Source organism: Dicentrarchus labrax, unplaced genomic scaffold (assembly GCF_905237075.1).
Source record: "Dicentrarchus labrax unplaced genomic scaffold, dlabrax2021, whole genome shotgun sequence".
In the NCBI taxonomy this organism is placed as follows: Eukaryota; Metazoa; Chordata; class Actinopteri; family Moronidae; genus Dicentrarchus; species Dicentrarchus labrax.
Window position 1 is genome coordinate 5,300,261 of NW_026136717.1, and position 19,273 is coordinate 5,319,533.

The 19,273-nt window shown below is 43.6% G+C and overlaps 1 protein-coding gene across 2 annotated transcripts; it reads left to right on the forward strand.

Annotated features, from left to right (window-relative positions):
• Positions 1-1,682: 1,682 nt before the first annotated feature.
• Positions 1,683-17,420, forward strand: fxr2 (FMR1 autosomal homolog 2). 2 transcript variants are annotated; one of them, XM_051375336.1, is made up of 17 exons: positions 1,683-2,400; positions 5,351-5,403; positions 6,353-6,446; positions 6,923-6,994; positions 8,398-8,546; positions 8,831-8,924; positions 9,464-9,580; positions 9,712-9,882; positions 9,984-10,062; positions 10,221-10,378; positions 10,916-11,002; positions 12,835-13,054; positions 13,207-13,386; positions 13,775-13,969; positions 14,164-14,271; positions 14,514-14,602; positions 14,698-17,420. In XM_051375336.1, the coding sequence occupies exons 1-17, from the start codon at positions 2,350-2,352 to the stop codon at positions 14,806-14,808; spliced, it is 2,028 nt and encodes a 675-aa protein (XP_051231296.1). In that variant the 5' UTR covers positions 1,683-2,349; the 3' UTR covers positions 14,809-17,420. The 2 variants fall into 2 exon arrangements, with proteins under 2 accessions (XP_051231296.1, XP_051231297.1); XM_051375337.1 differs by having other exon boundaries at positions 10,221-10,330.
• The last annotated feature ends 1,853 nt before the right edge of the window (positions 17,421-19,273 follow it).

Here is a 19,273-nt window from a genome sequence, read left to right on the forward strand (position 1 = left end):
CCAAGTCAGCCCAAATAGTTGCTTGTTGCTTGTGCTGGGATTGGGTAGTCAAATTCAGAAAATGCCTGTAAGAACAGGGATGGTCACAGTTGAAAAAACATTTCTGTTTTTCATGTTTACACGTGTCCAAATTCTCCCTGTTGCATCTATCAGTGTCTCGATAATAAGCAGCACGGTGTTTATGCCTCTTGATATCTCTACCACCACGAGGGTTTTCTGAAAACTCACCCTGCTGTTCTCATCCCGATGAGCAAATTCAGCCTATTCTGTCTTATAATTTTCATAACCCAAGTACCTGTTCCAAAATACATAAAATAAGGTACTATATTTCCTAAAAACAAACTGGATGTAGGAGATGACTAATGTGGGGATGACTTTGTGATTATGGCTCCTAAGAAAAGAAACATGCTCCCTGAACCCCACCCCTTTGTCTTTTATGTCTCTGCATGGAAAGGTTGTCTTTCATTGCAATTTGATGCTGGTCATCAGTCTCCTTGTCCTCAACATCATTAGATCAGATATTTTCGTGCCCTCGGCTCCGACCGTCAGCCGACACCGTGAAGCTACCCTGCTCTTCTAGAGCTTGTTAAACTTCCAGGAAGAAGAAGAATATTTTGCTTTGATAAAGGTCAATAAAACCTTTTCGTTTTTGCTGTGCCAGATTTGTTTAACTTTTGCTGCAGTGCAGGGGCAACATCCTTCTTCAAGTCTAGACTTTGACTAGCAGGGGGTTAGTGAGATAGTGGGGTGACTAGGGCTCCTAATTAAATTAAGTATCATAATTACTTCTTATTATCAGTACTTGGGAGTTGATTAGATGACATTACATGATAACTTGTCATTTGCTGAGCTCTCAGGCTGCTGTGTCCAAATTAATTTTTATCCTAAACTCTCTGTTATGCATAATATCAACCACTGTGTCAAGACTTTCTACAAGATTGGATTAGATATAAAACAATTAATTGAGCAGGCCTTGTATCTGTCACATTATCTCCTATCCATATTGAATCTGGGGTTCCACAATTGTGAGTTTTCCTGTGCTGTGTGGCTTTCCCCCATGACCTCTAGCCTCTGGTGTGTGGTTCTCACAGCTGTTTTGTCGCAACAGCCCTTGCCCATATCTGGTCTTGTTGGTGCAGCATTCCTGGTGCTTTGTAACTATACCCTTACCTAACTTTGCCCACACTGTTTTATACTTTACTCACAATTCTACCACATTCACGTGCTGCCAGCCACAGTTTAGTGGCTCTAGACAAAATGATCCAAGATGTGCCAAAAAGCATTTAATAAATCCCTGAAAAATCCGGAATAAATAAATAAGGGGGTTTCTAGCATGTGATATAACTTTTGCGTTGCACATAAGTATAGTAACTCCACTATAGTGCTGTTTACACAATGGCTGGTGGTCCTCACTCATCAATGAGTGGGCAAAATTAGATATGGGAGCCAGTCAATTCGAGTGAAATTATAATTGACACGGAATAAAACCAATGGATTGTGTTAGGATGCGACTCTCTGGATTTGATTGGTCACGCGTAAGGACCAACCCTTATTTGCTAAACCAATTAATAAAAGCTATAGTTGATTGCTGATGTCTTTGACCAATCATAGGCCCGGGTTCCCTAATAGGTGGGTCTTTGTCACGGAGGGGTGGGGTGTTCGAGGTCATTCAGTCCCTCTCTGATTCACTCTATCGGCGTGTGTTTGTGGGGACGGGTAGTTGGAGTAAGGAGTCGCCGGGCGGTAGTGCATCTCAAACGCTTTTAGGGAAAGAAACGCCGCTGAAAATTGCACCGCAGACTGAAGAAACGGCCCCCGGTGACGACTTCTGGGAAATTACTCAACGCAACGACTGCGCCACACGCACAACCAACAAACGCAACCAGGCTATCAAATGCTAGCCAGCTAGCATCCCTGAAAACTGACGGGATCAAGGTGTTGATAGCTAGCCTCCCAGCTAATTATCCATCAGCTAGCATCCTCCAGCCGTAGCATCATTAGCTTGCTTTTCCCCCCTCGCGCACGTCGAGACTTTCAGCCATTGCTCGTGGCGGTGCCTTTCAGCTCGCGAGCACCAAATCCCAGATTCAGGCAAAAACAGACAACGGGGCTTCCTAACTCGCTGCTGCTGGAGACGGCGTCTGCGTTGCATTAGTTAGTTGACACCATCACACCCATCTCCCCAACCCCTTTTCCTCTGCCCCTCTCCCTCCACCCGAAACACTGGAAATCCACAAGCGGCCGGAGAGCGGCGAAGGGCCGGCGAAGCTGGGGGTGGTAACGTTACCGGACTCGCCGGGAGTCGTAACGGCTTCAGACAAGCTCAGCCGTGGGGATCTACCGACAATTATGGACGGGCTGGCCGTGGAAGTTCGCGGCTCGAATGGGGCCTTCTACAAGGTAACCTGGTTACAGTCGTAGTTTCTAGCTGTCCCAGTCAAAAGTTTTGTTTCAGGAAAACTGTTCGGTTTTGTTCCTCTGAGCTCGGCCCTTGCTAGCCGTTAGTTGACTAATGTTAGCATAGGACCAGTGCAGACAAACGGGGATGGTTTAGGGCTGGCCATTGTGGGGTGGGTAGCTAGCTCCTGTTAGCTGTTAAGCTAGGTACACTTGTCATCACCATGTCTGGCCTATATTTGTTCGTTTTAGCAAATGTCAATATGAATACATGCCAAACCATGGGGGAAAGATTCCTGTAGTTTTGACAGACATACAGTGTTTCTAATAACACATTGCTTTGTGTCTAAATGTGGGATGCAAGCAGTTTAAAGTGAAGCTTGCTGCTAATCAGGCAGCTGTTTTGCAGTATGATGAGATGCTACATCAAAGCTCACATACTTCATATTTGTTTTTCTGCCCAACCCACGTTCTAGCTGCACTACTGAGCATTGAATCTTGTGTTTATGATTCTGACAAGGAAGAGGTAGAGTGTCGGTTTCTGTTTCAATTCTGTCTCCTTTTCAAAAGAAAGATAACTTTCATATCCAGACACACGACTTAAAGTCTGTCCTGCTGCTGTGTCACAGCTTGTTTTTAACATCTCTGCGACTTAAAATTGAATTTTACACATTCATTTTATTCAAATGCCGCTTAAATATCAATGTTTTTATTAGGCATCTAGATTTAGTCCTTGGTAAACATTGGAGGTTCTGACGTAATTTGGGATTTGAAAGAATTCTAGCTATAAAAAAAACCTGAAGCAGTTAATCCTGAGGAGACACCATGATGGTTGGAGATTGGAAAATAACTCCACTCAAAATCTTCCTCCTCACCCTCACCTCATCCATCTCTTATTTTTATTGCTCTCAGTTTAAACACATTTTTCCCCCAATGTGCTCTTCCTCTCTTTTCTGTCTTCGGGTGTTCAGCATGTGGTCAACCAACCACATGGTGGTTTAGTGAGGAGCCTATATTTACTCTCCTCATGCTGCTTCACCTGTCGTTCTGTTTTACAGGGTGACAGTTTGGCTCTGGCATGAATGAACGCTTTCCACTCATCTCTGTTACGTCCATTATCTCACAGCTCTCATTTTGTGGACGAGATGGACACTTGATTGTGGTAGTGACATTCTAAATGTCGTATTCCTGTAGATTTGTTGTCCTTGATGGGAGAAAATGGGACAAAATACGTTATTGTTTTTTTTTCCTGTTGTGATTGACACAGTGGAAAAAAGTAGTTAGCTTTTTGAATTCACCTCATTCACCTTGGTGTCAGTGTGAGTCAGTTTATTTATTTTTTTCTTTTTAACTATGAATCAGGATCATTTTTATGAACCTGTCAGGGCGATACTGCACCTGTCAGGAAAACTGAGCTTTATCCTGTTAAATCTGAGTCTTTTGCAGCAGCAAGCACATACCAGGAAAGCTGATTTAAAAACCCAATGGAAGATTGAAACAGTTTTTGTATTCTCTTAATTGTGAGTAATGTTCCACGTTAGATTCTTTATTTGTTGGCTAGATATCTTAGTTTTGCTCATTTGATTATTTGAGCATAAACAGTCAATAAATATATCTCAACGCAATGGCTACTTGTGTGGGAAAACTCATTTTCGTGAGAGAGGAAACTAGCTCCACTGGTCCAAAAGGTCTTGGTCACTACATGGACCTGCATTTGGCTGCTGGCCTGAGGGTGAAACCATGCATTACGGAGATGCCCGTGACCCCTCTCTGCCCCCAACTTTACACCAGTCATGCTAGAAAGAGGGCTTGCCCTGGTAGTCCTAAGTGGAAGCAGTGCTCAATCTGACACAACATGCAGCTGTTTCCTGACATGACCTTTAGAAATTGAAGGGTGAGCAGAGCACCTTTTCACTCAGACCTGTTGTCATTGCTAGCTTCTTCTCCAGAAGCTAGCCAGCTCTAGCACCACTGGGACCCTGCAGTGTGAGAGGCAGACGCTGACTGTTCATGTCGATACAGAGGAATGTTTGGGCGACCGGGACCATTTCAGAACAGCAGTAGGTGCAGATTTAGAATCAGTGTTGTAGTCAAGAGTGGACTGCTATACCAAAATACCAAATACCAATTTTGCTCCCGATCCAGGCTGAAACCCTAGCCAGCTCTTGCAGTGCAAAGGCAGCACCTTCCCAGCAGGTGAATCCACTCCCCGATTCCCGACCCCCCCACGCATACTTGCAAGTGAAGATACTGCCTGACTTCTCTGTCCCATATACGGTAGTGTCACACTGAGAGACACGCCCCACCCACGACTTTCTCCCTCCGTCTCGTCATTGCTCAGCGTCGGGGGTGGGGGGTGTTGGTCAAAGTTTAGGGCTGCTGTGACAGATTTGTGGGCTGTCATGATGGACAAGTAACACATTGAAGTGTCTCTCGTAATAGTTGTCTCTGGGCTATAATCTGTCCATATGGGCTAGGCCCGAGTGAGCGCCTGCCTTCCCCCCCATACATGTGCCCTGATGAACATGCCTCTTGTACAACTATACTATTATTACTATTTCCAACTCACTCGCAAAGAGTGTGTGTGTGTGTGTGTGTGTGTGTGTGTGTGTGTGTGTGTGTGTGTGTGTGTGTGTGTGTGTGTGTGAGTGTGAGTGAGAGAAAGATTTCCAGGCTGTCTGTGCTGTCAGGAGGAGTCAGTGTTCCTCGTCACTTTATCCAGCACAGAATTCACAGCCAGAGAATTGTGTCAGCGATGTGATGTCTTGGCTTCCAAAAAGCCCTAGATGCTCTTTCTCAGCAACAGTCACAGTATTGGTCTAGCACGGCTTACAAGCCAGCTGCCTGCGTTGTTTACATGTGAAATCAAACAGTCACAGCCCCACCCCTTGTCTCTGTCTCTGTCTTGTGCATTCATTAGGAATAAAATTCTTTCTCTCTGCTTTTCTTTTAGGGTTACATCAAAGATGTCCACGATGACTCGCTCACAATTGTTTTTGAAAACAAGTAAGTTTGCAAATGAAGCTTGGGTAGTAGTTGAGAGTAACAACTGTTCCAGCCTGGTGCTTTACCCAGACATTCAAAATTGTCCTCTTCAGCACCTGTGCTTGGCATGCAGCTGTCCATACATGTCTCTAACAGTTTTTTACCTCCTGCTCTGACCCCTCCTGCCCTTGCTATCCCGATAGCATGCTTTCCTATACTCCTAGCCCCACCTACTGTCCCTTTCCACGTCCCCCACCCACCCATCCCTCTGGTCCCTCTTTATCTACTTGGCTCAGAGTGCAGAGCCGGGTGGCCCTAAAAATAGTGACCCAAGGTATGCCGATTGGGAGGGGTGACAGTATGGTGCCCTGCGTCGTTTTTCGGGATGCCCCCCCCTCCTCTTCTTCTTTTACTTTCTCTGAGCACATGGAGGTTTTGGAGAAGCTGGTTGTATAAGATAGTGAATGAATAAAACACCTTTTGGCTCTTAGATGAAAATTCCTTTTAAATCTAACATTCAAAATGAGCTTCAGAGTTTTAAAAAAAAGATATCAATACTGAATGAACTTAGAAATGAGCCAGTTTTCATTTTATGTGTCCGGTGTAATAATCTCGCAGTTTCACCTTTGAAACTCATTTATTGAACTTTATAGCACTCTGTTGGGCTTTTTTCAAGTTCTTATTTAATGTAAAAGGACATCATACAGTGAACATAGTCACTCATTATCCAGACACAGTTCCTTGAACTTCCTCATTAAAGTTAATGAGCCATTTTAATTTTAATTTTCATTATGTCTGTTAGTGTACTGCACAGCAGTAAGTGGGTAATACACCAGTGTCATTCGCAATCCCTATATGACATGAATGGAAAAGAGCTTGAGCTAGGCTGCTTGAACTATGTAGCCGTATTGAATTGTGTTACCTGTGATTGTTGATGTTTGTTTTGTGTCTCTGTGTCGTCTCGCCATAGCTGGCAGCCAGAAAGACAGTTGCCCTTCAGCGACGTGCGGTTGCCTCCTCCAGCCGAGTACCACAAGGAAATTGGTGAAGGAGAGGAGGTGGAGGTAAGGCCTGCCACTTTGCGTTGCTCTGACTCCACATTTTCACTAACCTCATGTCTCAAGGTGTCTTTGAACTTCATCAGATGGATTATTACTGGCTAGTATTGAGTGACATTTCCAGGCCATCCACATAGCCTCTAAATTATGAAAAAAATTAAACTATCTACATTTAAAATATTTAAATTACTGTAAAACAGCAAAAACAGCTTTTACCTCACATATTTAGCATCTTTTCCCATATCACACAACACTAGTTAGTTGTACAGTATGCATCCTGTCTGCTCTCCTGAAAGCTAGACAGTGGATTGGTAGGATTCTATTTATGACACAGCATAGGTCTGCTGTTTGCTTGTTGAACATGCAGCCAAGGCCGTTGCATCTTGCTTTCCACTACAAGCATTTCAAAGCACAGTTTATGTGTGTAATAGATGTAGTTTTCTCCGTGACTCAGCTGTCATTCACTGTGTGTCGCCTTACAGGTTTACTCCAGGGCCAACGAACAGGAGCCATGTGGCTGGTGGCTGGCCCGGGTCAGAATGATGAAGGGAGAGGTAAGTGTTTGCTGGGAACCAAGGAATATTATCTATAAGAAAAATGAGATTGAAAAAACTGGTAAGAGATAGAAAAATAGCTGAAACTTTCTTTAGAGTTTGTTTCATTGCAGAAGAGTAACCAGAAACCCCCCCCCACTGAGCATATCCTCTCTGCTTTGTTTTGCCTTAATGGTGTTTTCAGATCCCCTTTCCACCTCTGCATGTCTCCATTGATTCAAACATCATAGTCGCAGGAAATTACAAAGAACAACATGATGCTGTTTTGTAGTCCTGTCATGTGTAAAATACACATTAGACCATGCAAGTTGTTTGTATTTTAATCCGGTCTGATTTGCCTAATCTTCACAGTGCGCTGAAGGAATTGTTATTTCCTGAGTTTTACTTCCTGGAGCTTAAATTTCCTGGAGCTATTTAGTTAAAAAGGACTAATATTATAAAGAAGATGATACCTTGTGTTAGTGATAAGATCCAGCTATGCTAACTTCCTCTGTAACTCAGTATTTAATAATCAGTAATAGAGGCAAAGCAATTATCCTTCACTTTGCCTTGGTGTTGTATTGCCAGCAACTGTTTATTGAGCTCTGGGTGCTGCTGTATGTGGAGTGAATACAGGCCTGTAGTAAGATGACTATTGCTGGGTAGTGAGCTCAAACAGTCAGTATGTCCTGATGCGGTCTGACACTGTATCTTCAAATTATATAGCTCATACACTCTGTGCTTCTTCTTAACACTGACTTGTGTCATAATTCATTTGCACCAAGCTCAGTCTAACAGGCTCAGTTATTTTACGTATTTTATATTTTTATTTTCTGATGATTTCAGCCAGGACTGGCTCTTAGTCACCAGTACAAGCTGCAGGTTGAATAGTGGGTCAGTGGGATATGGAAAGGACAGCTTTGTAGTGCTACTGTGCCGGGGGGAGTTGCTGCTGGTGTAGTGCTGTTATTTGGAGCAGTCTGATAAGAGCCTGCAGGAATGTCTAGCATTGACTGATGGCTTTAATTCTGTCCTTAGAGCATGGAGTGTGCAGTGTTCATCTCACTGCCTCACTCTCCCATGGTTCCTCTTTTTCTTTCTCTACATCTGTTCATCTGTCTCTGCATTTCACTCTGGCACACCTTCTTTGTTTCAGAAACTGGGAAATGCTTGTAGTATAGCTTCATGAATAAAAACATGTGAAGTATAATTTCTTAATTTGAGAGTGGACATCAATGAATTTTTAATTTGACAGCTGACTCAGACTTTTTTTTTATATGGATGGAATATAGCAGTTCTGCTCTGTGTATATCCTGGCATGATTTGTTTGTTTTTCAATTCACATTGGTTATCTGAGCTGTCAGGCTTTTGTGTCTGATATTAATGCCAATTATTAAAAATCTTTATCTCTGTGCTGTTTTCAGTTCTATGTGATTGAATACGCTGCATGCGACGCCACATACAACGAGATTGTCACATCAGAGCGCATCAGGCCCCTCAACCCCAACAGCCCTTCTTCTCGAAACTCTTTCCACAAGGTCCCCATCCCTGTCCCAGAAGACCTGAGAGACATGTGAGTGTCTTTATGTTGTCAATTTTACACCCTGTAGGTAGATATATTTGAATTAGCGGCAGCATTGCACCAAGCTTGGGACCTGGGCATTGGGCAGTGCCAGAGAATTTGCACTAAATGTTGAATTGAGATTGCCTCGGGTATATGAATGGATGCTTTTATATGTCTAAACACCTTTCTTTGAATGTTAAGTTGTCTCATTGAGCAGTGATGTTGTTTGTGGCCCACTGCTGCCAAATGAATAACGAGGCTGACTCTCCTGTGGATTGTTTTCTTATCGACAGCTGTGCAAATGACAACATTCACAAAGACTTCAGGAAAGCTATCGGAGCCAACTGCATCTTCTACAGTGCCCAAACACACGAACTCATTGTGCTGGTTAGTACTCGGAATACACACTTGGTGTCACCTCATGAACGTGCAAATGGCCTCGTTACATATCCACATATGGGGAAATGATACAAATGAGCTGTCATAACTCTCACATAAAAATCTGAAAGGTTTAAAACCAGTGGTTCTCTATAAGGGGTCCCTAGAAATATGGGAAATGTTTTAATTTCACTATTATTTGATTCACTCGGAGTTAGAGTGAGAGAATGTATGAGAATGACTATTCTATTCATAGGTTTCACACTCTCCACTGTTAATCTGCCAATCTACAGTATAGACAGTTATGGAATAACTCAGATCAGGATCCTAAGAGCACATTGTATAAAATATGTGCCTGATGACTGTCAAATGAACTGCATGTTGGAGATTTAATTGGCGTTCCTAGGTTAACGATAGGTGAAGCTTTAAATCCAGTTCATGCCACATATCTTGCTTCCTCCTCCCATCTCTCCTAATTAATTGACAAACACTGACTAAACAACTGTTGATAAATTGCAACTTTATGCCTTTCTTTGTCATCTTCACAGTCTACAAATGAAACCACAGTAAAGCGTGCCACTCTCCTGAGCGACATGCATTTCCGCAGCATCCGTACCAAGCTTATGCTAATGTCCCGCAACGAAGAAGCCACCAAACATTTGGAGGTAAGCTCTTCTGACATCACACATGCACACACCCTGTCAAATACATAAGAGAAATTAGAAGCCCTAGCTAAGCATTTTGGTTTGGTTTACACATTTGCACACCAAAACCGCCTATGTGTTTCCCCTCCCAGACAAGTAAGCAGTTAGCATCAGCATACCAAGAAGAAGTGAAGGTCAGGGAGGACCTGATGGGCCTCGCCATCGGCTCCCACGGTGCCAACATCCAACAGGCAAGGAAGGTGCCTGGGGTCACAGCTATCGAACTGGAAGAGGAAAGCTGCACATTCAGGATCTACGGAGAGGTACACTGCCTAAAGAGCTTGTGTGCCATTGTATGCCTGTCCCAATGTATGGATAGATGTACTGTACTGTAATGTGGTGCAATGTTTGTGTTGTGTTACAGACCCCAGAAGCAGTAAAGCAGGCTAGAGAGTATCTTGAGTTCAAAGAAGACTACTTTCAGGTACCCAGGAACCTTGTAGGTGAGTGAGCTACAGAACATCCCTGAAGGAGCTAATTTTGTTGGCGACAACATCCCACTTTATCACCATAGCATATTCCTTATCACTACACATATGTACTCTCTTATTTTCATTACATTCTTTTAACTTTCTTTATTTCTTCTTTCTCCCATGTGCAGGCAAAGTCATCGGCAAGAGCGGCAAAGTCATCCAGGAGATTGTGGACAAGTCGGGCGTGGTCCGCGTCAGGATTGAGGGAGACAACGACAAAAAACTTCCCCGAGAGGAGGTAGGCAGGCAGGGGGCAGGCAGGGACGACACTGCCAGCGGCAAAGAGGTGAATGGACCGTTCGGCTGGTCTCCCAGTCCCCTATAAACTCAGTCCCCCCTTTCTCCCCCCACCCCTCTGCTCTCCAAAAAGCAAAGCTGCTTAATTGCAGCAGAGCGTAGACATAGCGTGTGCTGTCTGCTCTGACACTGTTCCGTTCGGCTGCTTTGTCTCTCTTGTTTTGTCACTAGCACTTATGTTTTCATCGCTTTCAATACACACAGCCCACCGCACAGCATATGTCAGTTATCTTGGGCATGTGTGGGCACTTATCTGTCCGTTGTCTCTGATGGGTTGATATGTTTCTGTTGATTGTGCTTTATGTGATTTTCTTTTTTTCTTTTTTCTTTTTTCTTTAAGCATACCAATCTTTCCAGAAATAATCTGTAATTCATCACTCAAAATGTTGTTTTTGTGTGTAAGGTCTGAGCTGTTCCCAGTCAGTGATATGTCCCCAACAACGGGGCTCAGTACTTAAGTCATGATTATCTCTTTCCTTAAAAAGTGCACTCATCTCTTTATTTCCCCCTCTCTGTGTTTTATCAGGGCATGGTTCCCTTCGTGTTTGTGGGAACTAAAGAGAACATCAGCAATGCTCAGGCTCTGTTGGAGTACCATGTGTCCTATCTCCAGGTTAGTTGGTCCTCTAATATATTCACCGTTGGCCTTTTTATCTGTTCCTGTCACTCAAAAAACTTCAGATAAATTAGACCTGTGTTCAGCATTTCTGTTTTTACTTTAAATAAGAATCTATAAATGCGCTCAGAATATCCGGACCCTTAGAGGAAATATGTTTCTTAGAAGTACAGGTCCTTTATGTGACATGTTGGGTAGGGCACAGGGGACTGTTTGGAAGGGTGGGCGTATATGCAGGGTCATTTCATATTGGTCACCTGTCTCCCTCCTGCCCAGAACCACATGAGGAAAGCTGCTGAGAGCACCTCATTTTGCCCTTACCTCATGTGCTTTTATAAATAGCTCCTCTCTCTGGGATGGGGTGAAGGGTACGCTGGAGTTTAGATTACCAGCTATCTGGACCCTAAGCTTCCAAAAATAAAGAACCCCCCTCCCTGCCTCACTTCCTTCACACCTCCCTTGAGGTTCAGCTGTCGTTGGTGGAGGCAGCTGTCACACTGTGAAGTGAGACCCCCTTTTCCAAATCAACCACCATAGAAACTGCTGTCATTGCACCGCTGCCATTAGACGGCAATGGCCCCCCCCCAAAAAAAATCTATGAAGATGGCATATGTGGCTTAGCTGAAGACACTGTGATACTCCCAAAAGAAAGAAGTAGTTTTAAAAAACATGTTATTAAGTCATTAAAGTGTCAGCAAACATGATAAATGGATAGCTTTTAACTTTTATCCTAGTTGTAACTTTGTGTTTGTTAGAGTGCTGTGAGTGAGAGGATTGGTTGTCACAGGGGTGTGTGCTGGTCCAGGTGATCTCCAGCAAAGTGTTAGTACGTGGCTCGAGAATTATGGTCATTATTAGTCATTATTATGATCCTTGATCTCTACAAACTAATACTTAAAACTTACCAATTCCTTACAGATGGCAAATTGGTAAGTGTTTCAACAGAAGTGGGTGTTCTGTCAGAATGGTGTTCTGTTCAGGGGTCCTTGTGGGGTTGAATTTGCCCACGGTCTTATGTGCTTGGAACACTGAACTTTACGCATTACTGCCACTTAGTGGTAGAGAGATGGACTTAAGAACAAGCAGAAAACCAGCCCAGACCCACAGCAGATGTTTTAAGACCATGGCTTGGTCCCAGCACAATGCAGCGTGAGTCTGAGTGTGGTATTTTATAGGCTGAACCAACATGTGTCTGTAGTGAAACAATTGCACTGGATGAAAGTGGACCAAATGAGAAGTCTGTGATTGCTGTGTTTAGAAAGCGCTGTAATACTGCAATTGACTTTTTGAAGATTAGAATAAATCTTTTAACTGTGCTTATAATCATGTTATCCCCATATGATTGCATTAAGTCATTGTAATCCTTTTTTTTTTTTTGTCCCTACCATGTGGATCATCTGATTTGGATAGTAGCATGAGTGTTTTGTTTGTAGTTAAACCTGATAATGGCTGTTGGTCAGATGATTTGCATACGATGGTAGCACTTACAACACTTGGCACGTTTTTATTTTGTCGAACTGGAAGTGGCCCAGGTCACCTTGTCATGCTAGATGGCTCTTGGATCTTATGTTTCACTTAATGTTGAGGAAGATACAATATACCCTAGATGGTTATAGCAAAAAAAAATCAGGGTTAATTTTTTCCAAGCATTCTTGGAGTTTTTTGGATTTGTTCACCTGCACTTTTATTTCCCAACCATTTGTGTTTAATAATGGGTGGACTTCAAGGTGTACAGTAGTATAAGGTGCAGGAGAGAAACATTTCAATAAATCATGTGCTTAGGAACCAGTTATGAAGTGCATACTGTCTCCCCTGTCCCTGTCCTGTAGGAAGTGGAGCAGCTGCGCATGGAGCGTCTCCAGATTGACGAGCAGCTCCGTCAGATCGGGGTTGGGTACCGCGCACCTCCTAGTCGAACTGGGGGCCCTGGTGTTGAACGGGAGAAAGGCTACTTGACAGATGACAGCAACAACTCACTCCACACTTCTCGCACCTATGGGGGCCGCGGCAGAGGGCGCAGGGCCTCCAACAGTCAGTACTCTGGATATGGTGAGAATGAAGGAGCTGAAACATCATTTCAGTTTGACACATTTAAGAGTAATATAGACAATAGAAGATAATTCTGTCATTTAGAAAGTTGTATGTTTGTTTTTATTACATATTTTTTACATTATTTCTTGATTCATTATTGCTTGACTCAGGAACAAACTCTGAACTGTCCAATGCTTCTGAGTCGGAGGATCTAAACGAGCGAGACCAGCGGCCCCGTGGCATAGGCAGCGATGAGAGAGGCTCCCGGCGGGGCGGCAGGGGCCGAGGTTCTAACTCAGGACGAGGCCGTGGAGGGCCAGGGTCCAAGCCTTCCAACTCCATCAGCTCAGGTAGTTAAAGCCCAAGTTCAGGTTACCAACAGACATGGGCATATACCCACTTTTAAGATCACTGGCTGTATTGTGTGTGTCAACATTTTGAAAGTTAGAGAAATTCAGCTTAAGTTAATTGTGTGTCTGAAATTTGCATTTTGATCATTGAATTTCAACCTGTAGTCCACTGAGGAAGAAGATTTCAGGTGATCTTACAATAATAAGAACTAGAACCTAGAGTATGGTGCTGTGGATTTTTGCATTTTAGGTGTGTTCCTCCTACATGATGAAGTAAGGAGAGCTCATAAGAGTAAGGATTAGTTGGAGAATGTGTATTGGAAGTTGTTAAAACTAGAGCAAATAAAGAAAAATGGGAGGAGATGCTAATTTTTTGTGGAATATTCAGTTCTGAGGGACCCAGACAGCAACCCATACTCCCTGCTGGAGGGTGAGGGAGAGCTGGCCGACGGAGACATCAGCGAAGGCATGGGAGGAGACCGCCGCAGACGCTCCAGACGCCGCCGCAATGACCAGGAGCCCAGTGTGATGGACGCTGCTGCAGAGTCGGACAGCCAGGCCGGCCCCAGCGAGAACGGACTGGGTGAGAATTTCAGAGCTGTATTCTCATCGCTGTTGCATATCATTTGTAAAAAATCAATTGCTGCCATGACTCAAAGTAGAAATCCACCAACACGTTGTAAATCTGTAAAGTTTGTCGGTGAAAGTAGAAATTCTAAACTAAATTTCATTTATTTTTATTTTGAACCATATTTTCTCATTTGGCTGTTATGTTAGATGAGGAGGCCCGACCTCAGCGCCGCAACCGAAGTCGCCGCCGTCGTAACCGTGGCAACCGCCCCGAGGGAGGTTCCACCAGCCGTGACAGACAGCCAGGTGAAAATGGTGAGTCACCATGTTTTACTAGTTAACATTTTCTTCTTCTGGACAAATAGCCTGTATCAATATAAGTTTTGATCATTTGCTTTTAAACTGCTATCCATGATTGTGTTTGGGGATTGTTTGTGTTTTTATTGCCACAGGCGTGCAGATAGCCTTCGTAAAGGGCGTTTTGAATCTGTATCTACGCTGTATGTACAATGTAGCCCCCAGCTATTCTTCTAGCTAACAGATTTCAATGTTTCCAGTGACTGTTGCTGACTACATATCCCGTGCTGAGTCCCAGAGCAGACAGAACCTTCCCCAGAAGGAAAACCACGCTGGCCCCGAGCCCAAGGTACAGGCACAACACACATTGACCTCTGCATTAGTTTTATTGACATGATAATTTATTGGACCTTTCTCACCTTTTCCTGCTTTTTGTACCCACAGGAGAACGGGACCAGCGCCCAGATTCCTGAGCGAACGCCCTCCAAGCGTTCTCCCAGCAAAGGCATGACCTCGCCCAGCGAGACCCTGACCTTGGTCAATGGGGTCTCGTAAAGAGACGGCCGTGCCCCTCGCGAACCCAAGTCTAGAGCAAGACTCCATGGCAAACTCTGTCCCTGCTTGCATTAACTTAAACCTTAAACTGATGAGTGAAAAGTACCTGACAAAATACCTGAATTCATACTATGAGAGTGAAAAAGTACAAAAAAACGACAAACGCATCTACTTAAAAACACACGTTAACGGTGTATGCTATCCTATCTATCAGTACTTAGTGCTTATTTAAAAAAACAACTAGCTTGCCAAAAAGAGCTGGTGGATATGACTTGATTTTTAAAAATACTGAAATACGAGAAACAGGACGAGACTTCTTTTTTTTTTTTTTTTTTTTTGAAACGGTTGTCTTTATTTGTGTCCTTTCTTTTTTGTTATGTTAATTTTGTTCATTGTTTATCACTGGTTTGGACTTGGCGGTCGCTCTCTCAACCAAAACAGACGCTTCTCTTAACAGTGTTAAAGTACAGACAAGAGAGATGTAAGCTGTAGGGAGTGGAGTACGAGCAGACAGTCCAATAGCTTATGTGACGCGATGTTCGCACACTGTACCTGGGAGTGGAGACAGACAGACAGACGGATTGGAATATTGATAGACATTGTGCCTTGAATTTGAAAAAAAAAAATAATAATAATAAAAAAAAACTTGAGTTTTTCCATTAAGTTTGTTTTTGTTTCCCATGAGGAAGAAAAGATGGCGAGGTGTTCTTCCAGGTTTCTTTTATTTTTTGGTTCCAAGAAGAGAACAGACCTGTGAGGGAGTGATGAGTAAAATGAGTGAAACAGAAAAGGAGGGAGTGGCTGGCCAACGTGAGGAGAAAAAAAAAGTCTGGTGCCAAACACGAAATTCAAGGCGCTTGTCCTCATTCCGAGTAGAATGGACAGCGTCGGGGTCAGTGCGTGCGTGTACGCGCGTATGTGTGTGTTTTGTGTGTGCGCACAGTTGAGACATTTGGCAACCACAAAACTAAACTGGGAGGGGTGAGGTAACAAAATGCAACGCAGCCCTGGGCGGGTCGCACGGTGAGGCATCTATAATTATCGACAGGCCTGGGGGGGGGGGGAGAGATCAGGTGATGTGTCCTCCTCTCACCTGTTTTAGGTCCTTGGAGGGTCCAGGGTGGCACCCATGCAGCCTTCTAAACAGGACAGGCTGAGACCAGACTTGAACTATAGATTTAGACTATAAGAGAACTATACCGTGCCTCTTTCTCTTTGTGTCGGAGGGGGCGGCGGTGCTAGCTTCCAGCCACACTAGTGTCTTGATAAACCACTGCAGCGCGCAGCTCCGGATGCACACGAGGGCGACCACCTTTTCTGGGACTGGGGGGGGGGAGGTGCTGCCAGTGAGGGGAGGGGGGGGGGGAGGGCCTGGAGACTGCGGACTGTGTGGGGGAGTGGGACAGCTTCAAATGACATGAGAGCCACATGACACACAGGCCCACGCTTACAGGTACACACACGCGCACACACACAACAGGCATACACACCAGGCGCGTGTAAGTCGACGTGGTCGCCCGCGTGGCGCAAAGTAAGAGGACCGCAACAGAAAACTGTAAACCAAGTGTCTGTCTTGTACCTGGCAGTTTGGGTTAGCAAATGGAGTAAGAGAGGGACTCAAAACCTCAGTGGCTCTCTGCTCATGTTGTGACTGTTGTCTTGGTTACCGCTCTCAAGTTTTTTTTGTTGCTATTTCCACATCTTAGAAAATATGAAATAAAAAATTGAAGTGAAATCAACCTCTTCTCTGGAGACGAACTTTGATTTCTCTGTCTTGTGAGTTTGCAGTCTATTTTTCTAACTTGCATGGCATTTAGTTAACGAGTAGTAGGTGGTGCCTGTCCTGTGCATGAGGGAAGGGTTATTAATCTGACTTACAAAGCCATTGTTTCATTCACTAGAATTGCTGCTAATGTACACATTGAATGTCCAACTAACGTAGAAACTCTACCTTGAGGAGAGAGAGAAACTATTTGTGACTTTAAAAAGAAAAAGGAAAAAAAAAAAAACATTTCCCCCCCTCCCCGGCTCATCTGCCCAGAACTGTCCCAGTGTCTGTCGGCGGATGCGAGTCAGGAAGGGACCCCGTTCCTCCGCTCACAAGTTTCCGAGTCTCACAAAGTATTAAATTACAAGGGCAACATTGTGCATGACAAGCAAGCGTCCACATGACCAAAGGTTTTGAGAGACAGATGAATGGGAGTGTGGTTGAATCGAGATGACCCAGATGCTGCTCTTATACATTTCTGCTCGCCTGTATGTTGTGTTTTTAAAGGATGAACGAGCACTTGAGTATTTGTACCTTGGTTCAGTCGCATGTGTGCGAGTGGAGGACGAAGCCCTATCTGGTATGTTTGTGTTTACCTTTATACCTCATTGTGTGAGTACTGTATTTCCTTATGTATCTGTACCCCTCGCGTCCTGTTGAAAGACTGCTGGCCGCTGTGTGTGTGTGTGTGTGCGTGTGTGTGTGCGCGCGCGTGTGTGTGTGCGTGTGTTTGTGTGCCTCTGTGTGGATGCTGGTTGTACAGTCGACTCCACTCTGTCAGATTTTGTCTCTGGTTTTCTCACTCATGTTCTGATGGCAATAAAGGACTTTTCATTGTTTGGTATACACTTTTCCTGAACAGTTTGTTCTTTTTTTTTTTTTTTTTTTGAATATCCGCCCAAACTCACACAGCAGCCAGAGAAAGTGTAAAGTGAAGCTTGTATATTCTGTAATGTATCTGTTATACTGCTGAAGCATTTCATAATGACTTGGTTAGGAAAACAACTGCGTCACCAGTGTTAAATTTGTCTCAAGCTATTTTAAGCAATCCTAATTTTGAGTTTATGGACGCATCAGTGAAGTCCAGCTATTCCTGTTATCTTTAGCATTTAGCGGTGCTTTACTCTTGTGTAACCGTTCGAGCTGTGAATAGGCCTCTGCTAAAATCATCTTTTATGGTGTTGAAGACGCATTTCCTTTTATACTTTACTTACTTTACTGTTAAGAGTTGTTGTTTTGTGATGTAATTCTACTTTTGGTATGAATCAAAAGGTACACAGGGACTCAGCAGGTTGCTGTTTCACTGTTTCTGGACCCACAGAGTCACACATGGTGCATCTTGCTCTCTTTAGTGAATGTATCAACCTGTAAATGATGTTAACCCTGAGCACAGGCACATGTACAGCGTCTGTCAGTATTTGCTCCACCTTGGACTCTGTTTCATTTCAGTTCTTTTTTTAACTAGTTCTATTTTTTGACAGAAAACTCTTTTCCAGGCAATAACTAATAAAGGATCATTCTAAATAAACCTGTGAAAAGTTAGTGTAACATGCCAATCAGGCATATGACTCTATATACCCTATATAAAAGGAGGGTGGTGGTAGTAGTAAAGGAGGCCAGCAGGAGGACTGTGAGCTCTGGAGCTCCGGGGCTGCGTGGCTCAGATGAGAACACACTTGTGCTTTCTGGCCATCATATTAAATGCTGTCAGCGCATCATCAGAAAGACGGCATCCTCGTGAAGCACGGTGGGTGCAGCATCCTGCAGAGTGACAGTCCGTGTAATAGGCCCCGAAAAACCCATGAAGGCGGTGGCTACGTGAATGTAACAAAAATACTGGGAAATCTGATGCAGTCTGCAAGAAGCCTGAGAAGATAGTTGACAACTTTTTTTTTTTAAATTAAGTCTTTAGTGTCTTAAGTTGTTTTCATGTATGTTGCCTGGTGACTGGTACTGTATTTGATTCCATCATAGACTAACAGTTTTATAGCTTGGGGATAAAGTTGAGACCCACATTGAGACACATGGTCACTCACTTGCTGTCTAGATGAAAACTGTGGTTCAGTATCATTGATTGAATAATCACAAAAGAGATTACGCATTGTAGAACTGTTGAAGTTACTGGGGAGCAGGCACATAACTAAGTACAAACTCAAAGTACTTGTATTTCACTTGAGTATTTCCAATTTACACAACTTTATACATCTACTTCACTATATCTCAGAGGCACATATTGTACTTTGTACTCCACTACACTTGTCCCACAGCTTCAGTTACTTTTCAAATGACAATTTTTCACACCCTTCCTACCCAGTGAAAAACATCTATCTCCAAATGTAGTGATTTTGAAGGTTTGATACTCCTTTATGGGCTAAGAAAATTCTCATACTTCTTAAGCTAAATAAATGGTTTAAACCCCCTCTTGGATGAGCTGGAAAATGCATTGTCACAAAACTGAAACAGGGTTGTCTGTATTAAGAGAGGTTGACTTTTAGAGATACATGGTTCTCACAGGACTGCTATGCTACAAACACATGATGATCTCATTGAATATGATGCATGGCTGTAGATTAAACCACCCAACAGTATATAAGTAGCTAAAATGAGCTCAACCTTAAATTATCTACAGCAGGAAAATACAACATACACATTGCATGCAGCAGTAATATGAATCCAATAATAATGACAATAGTCGTA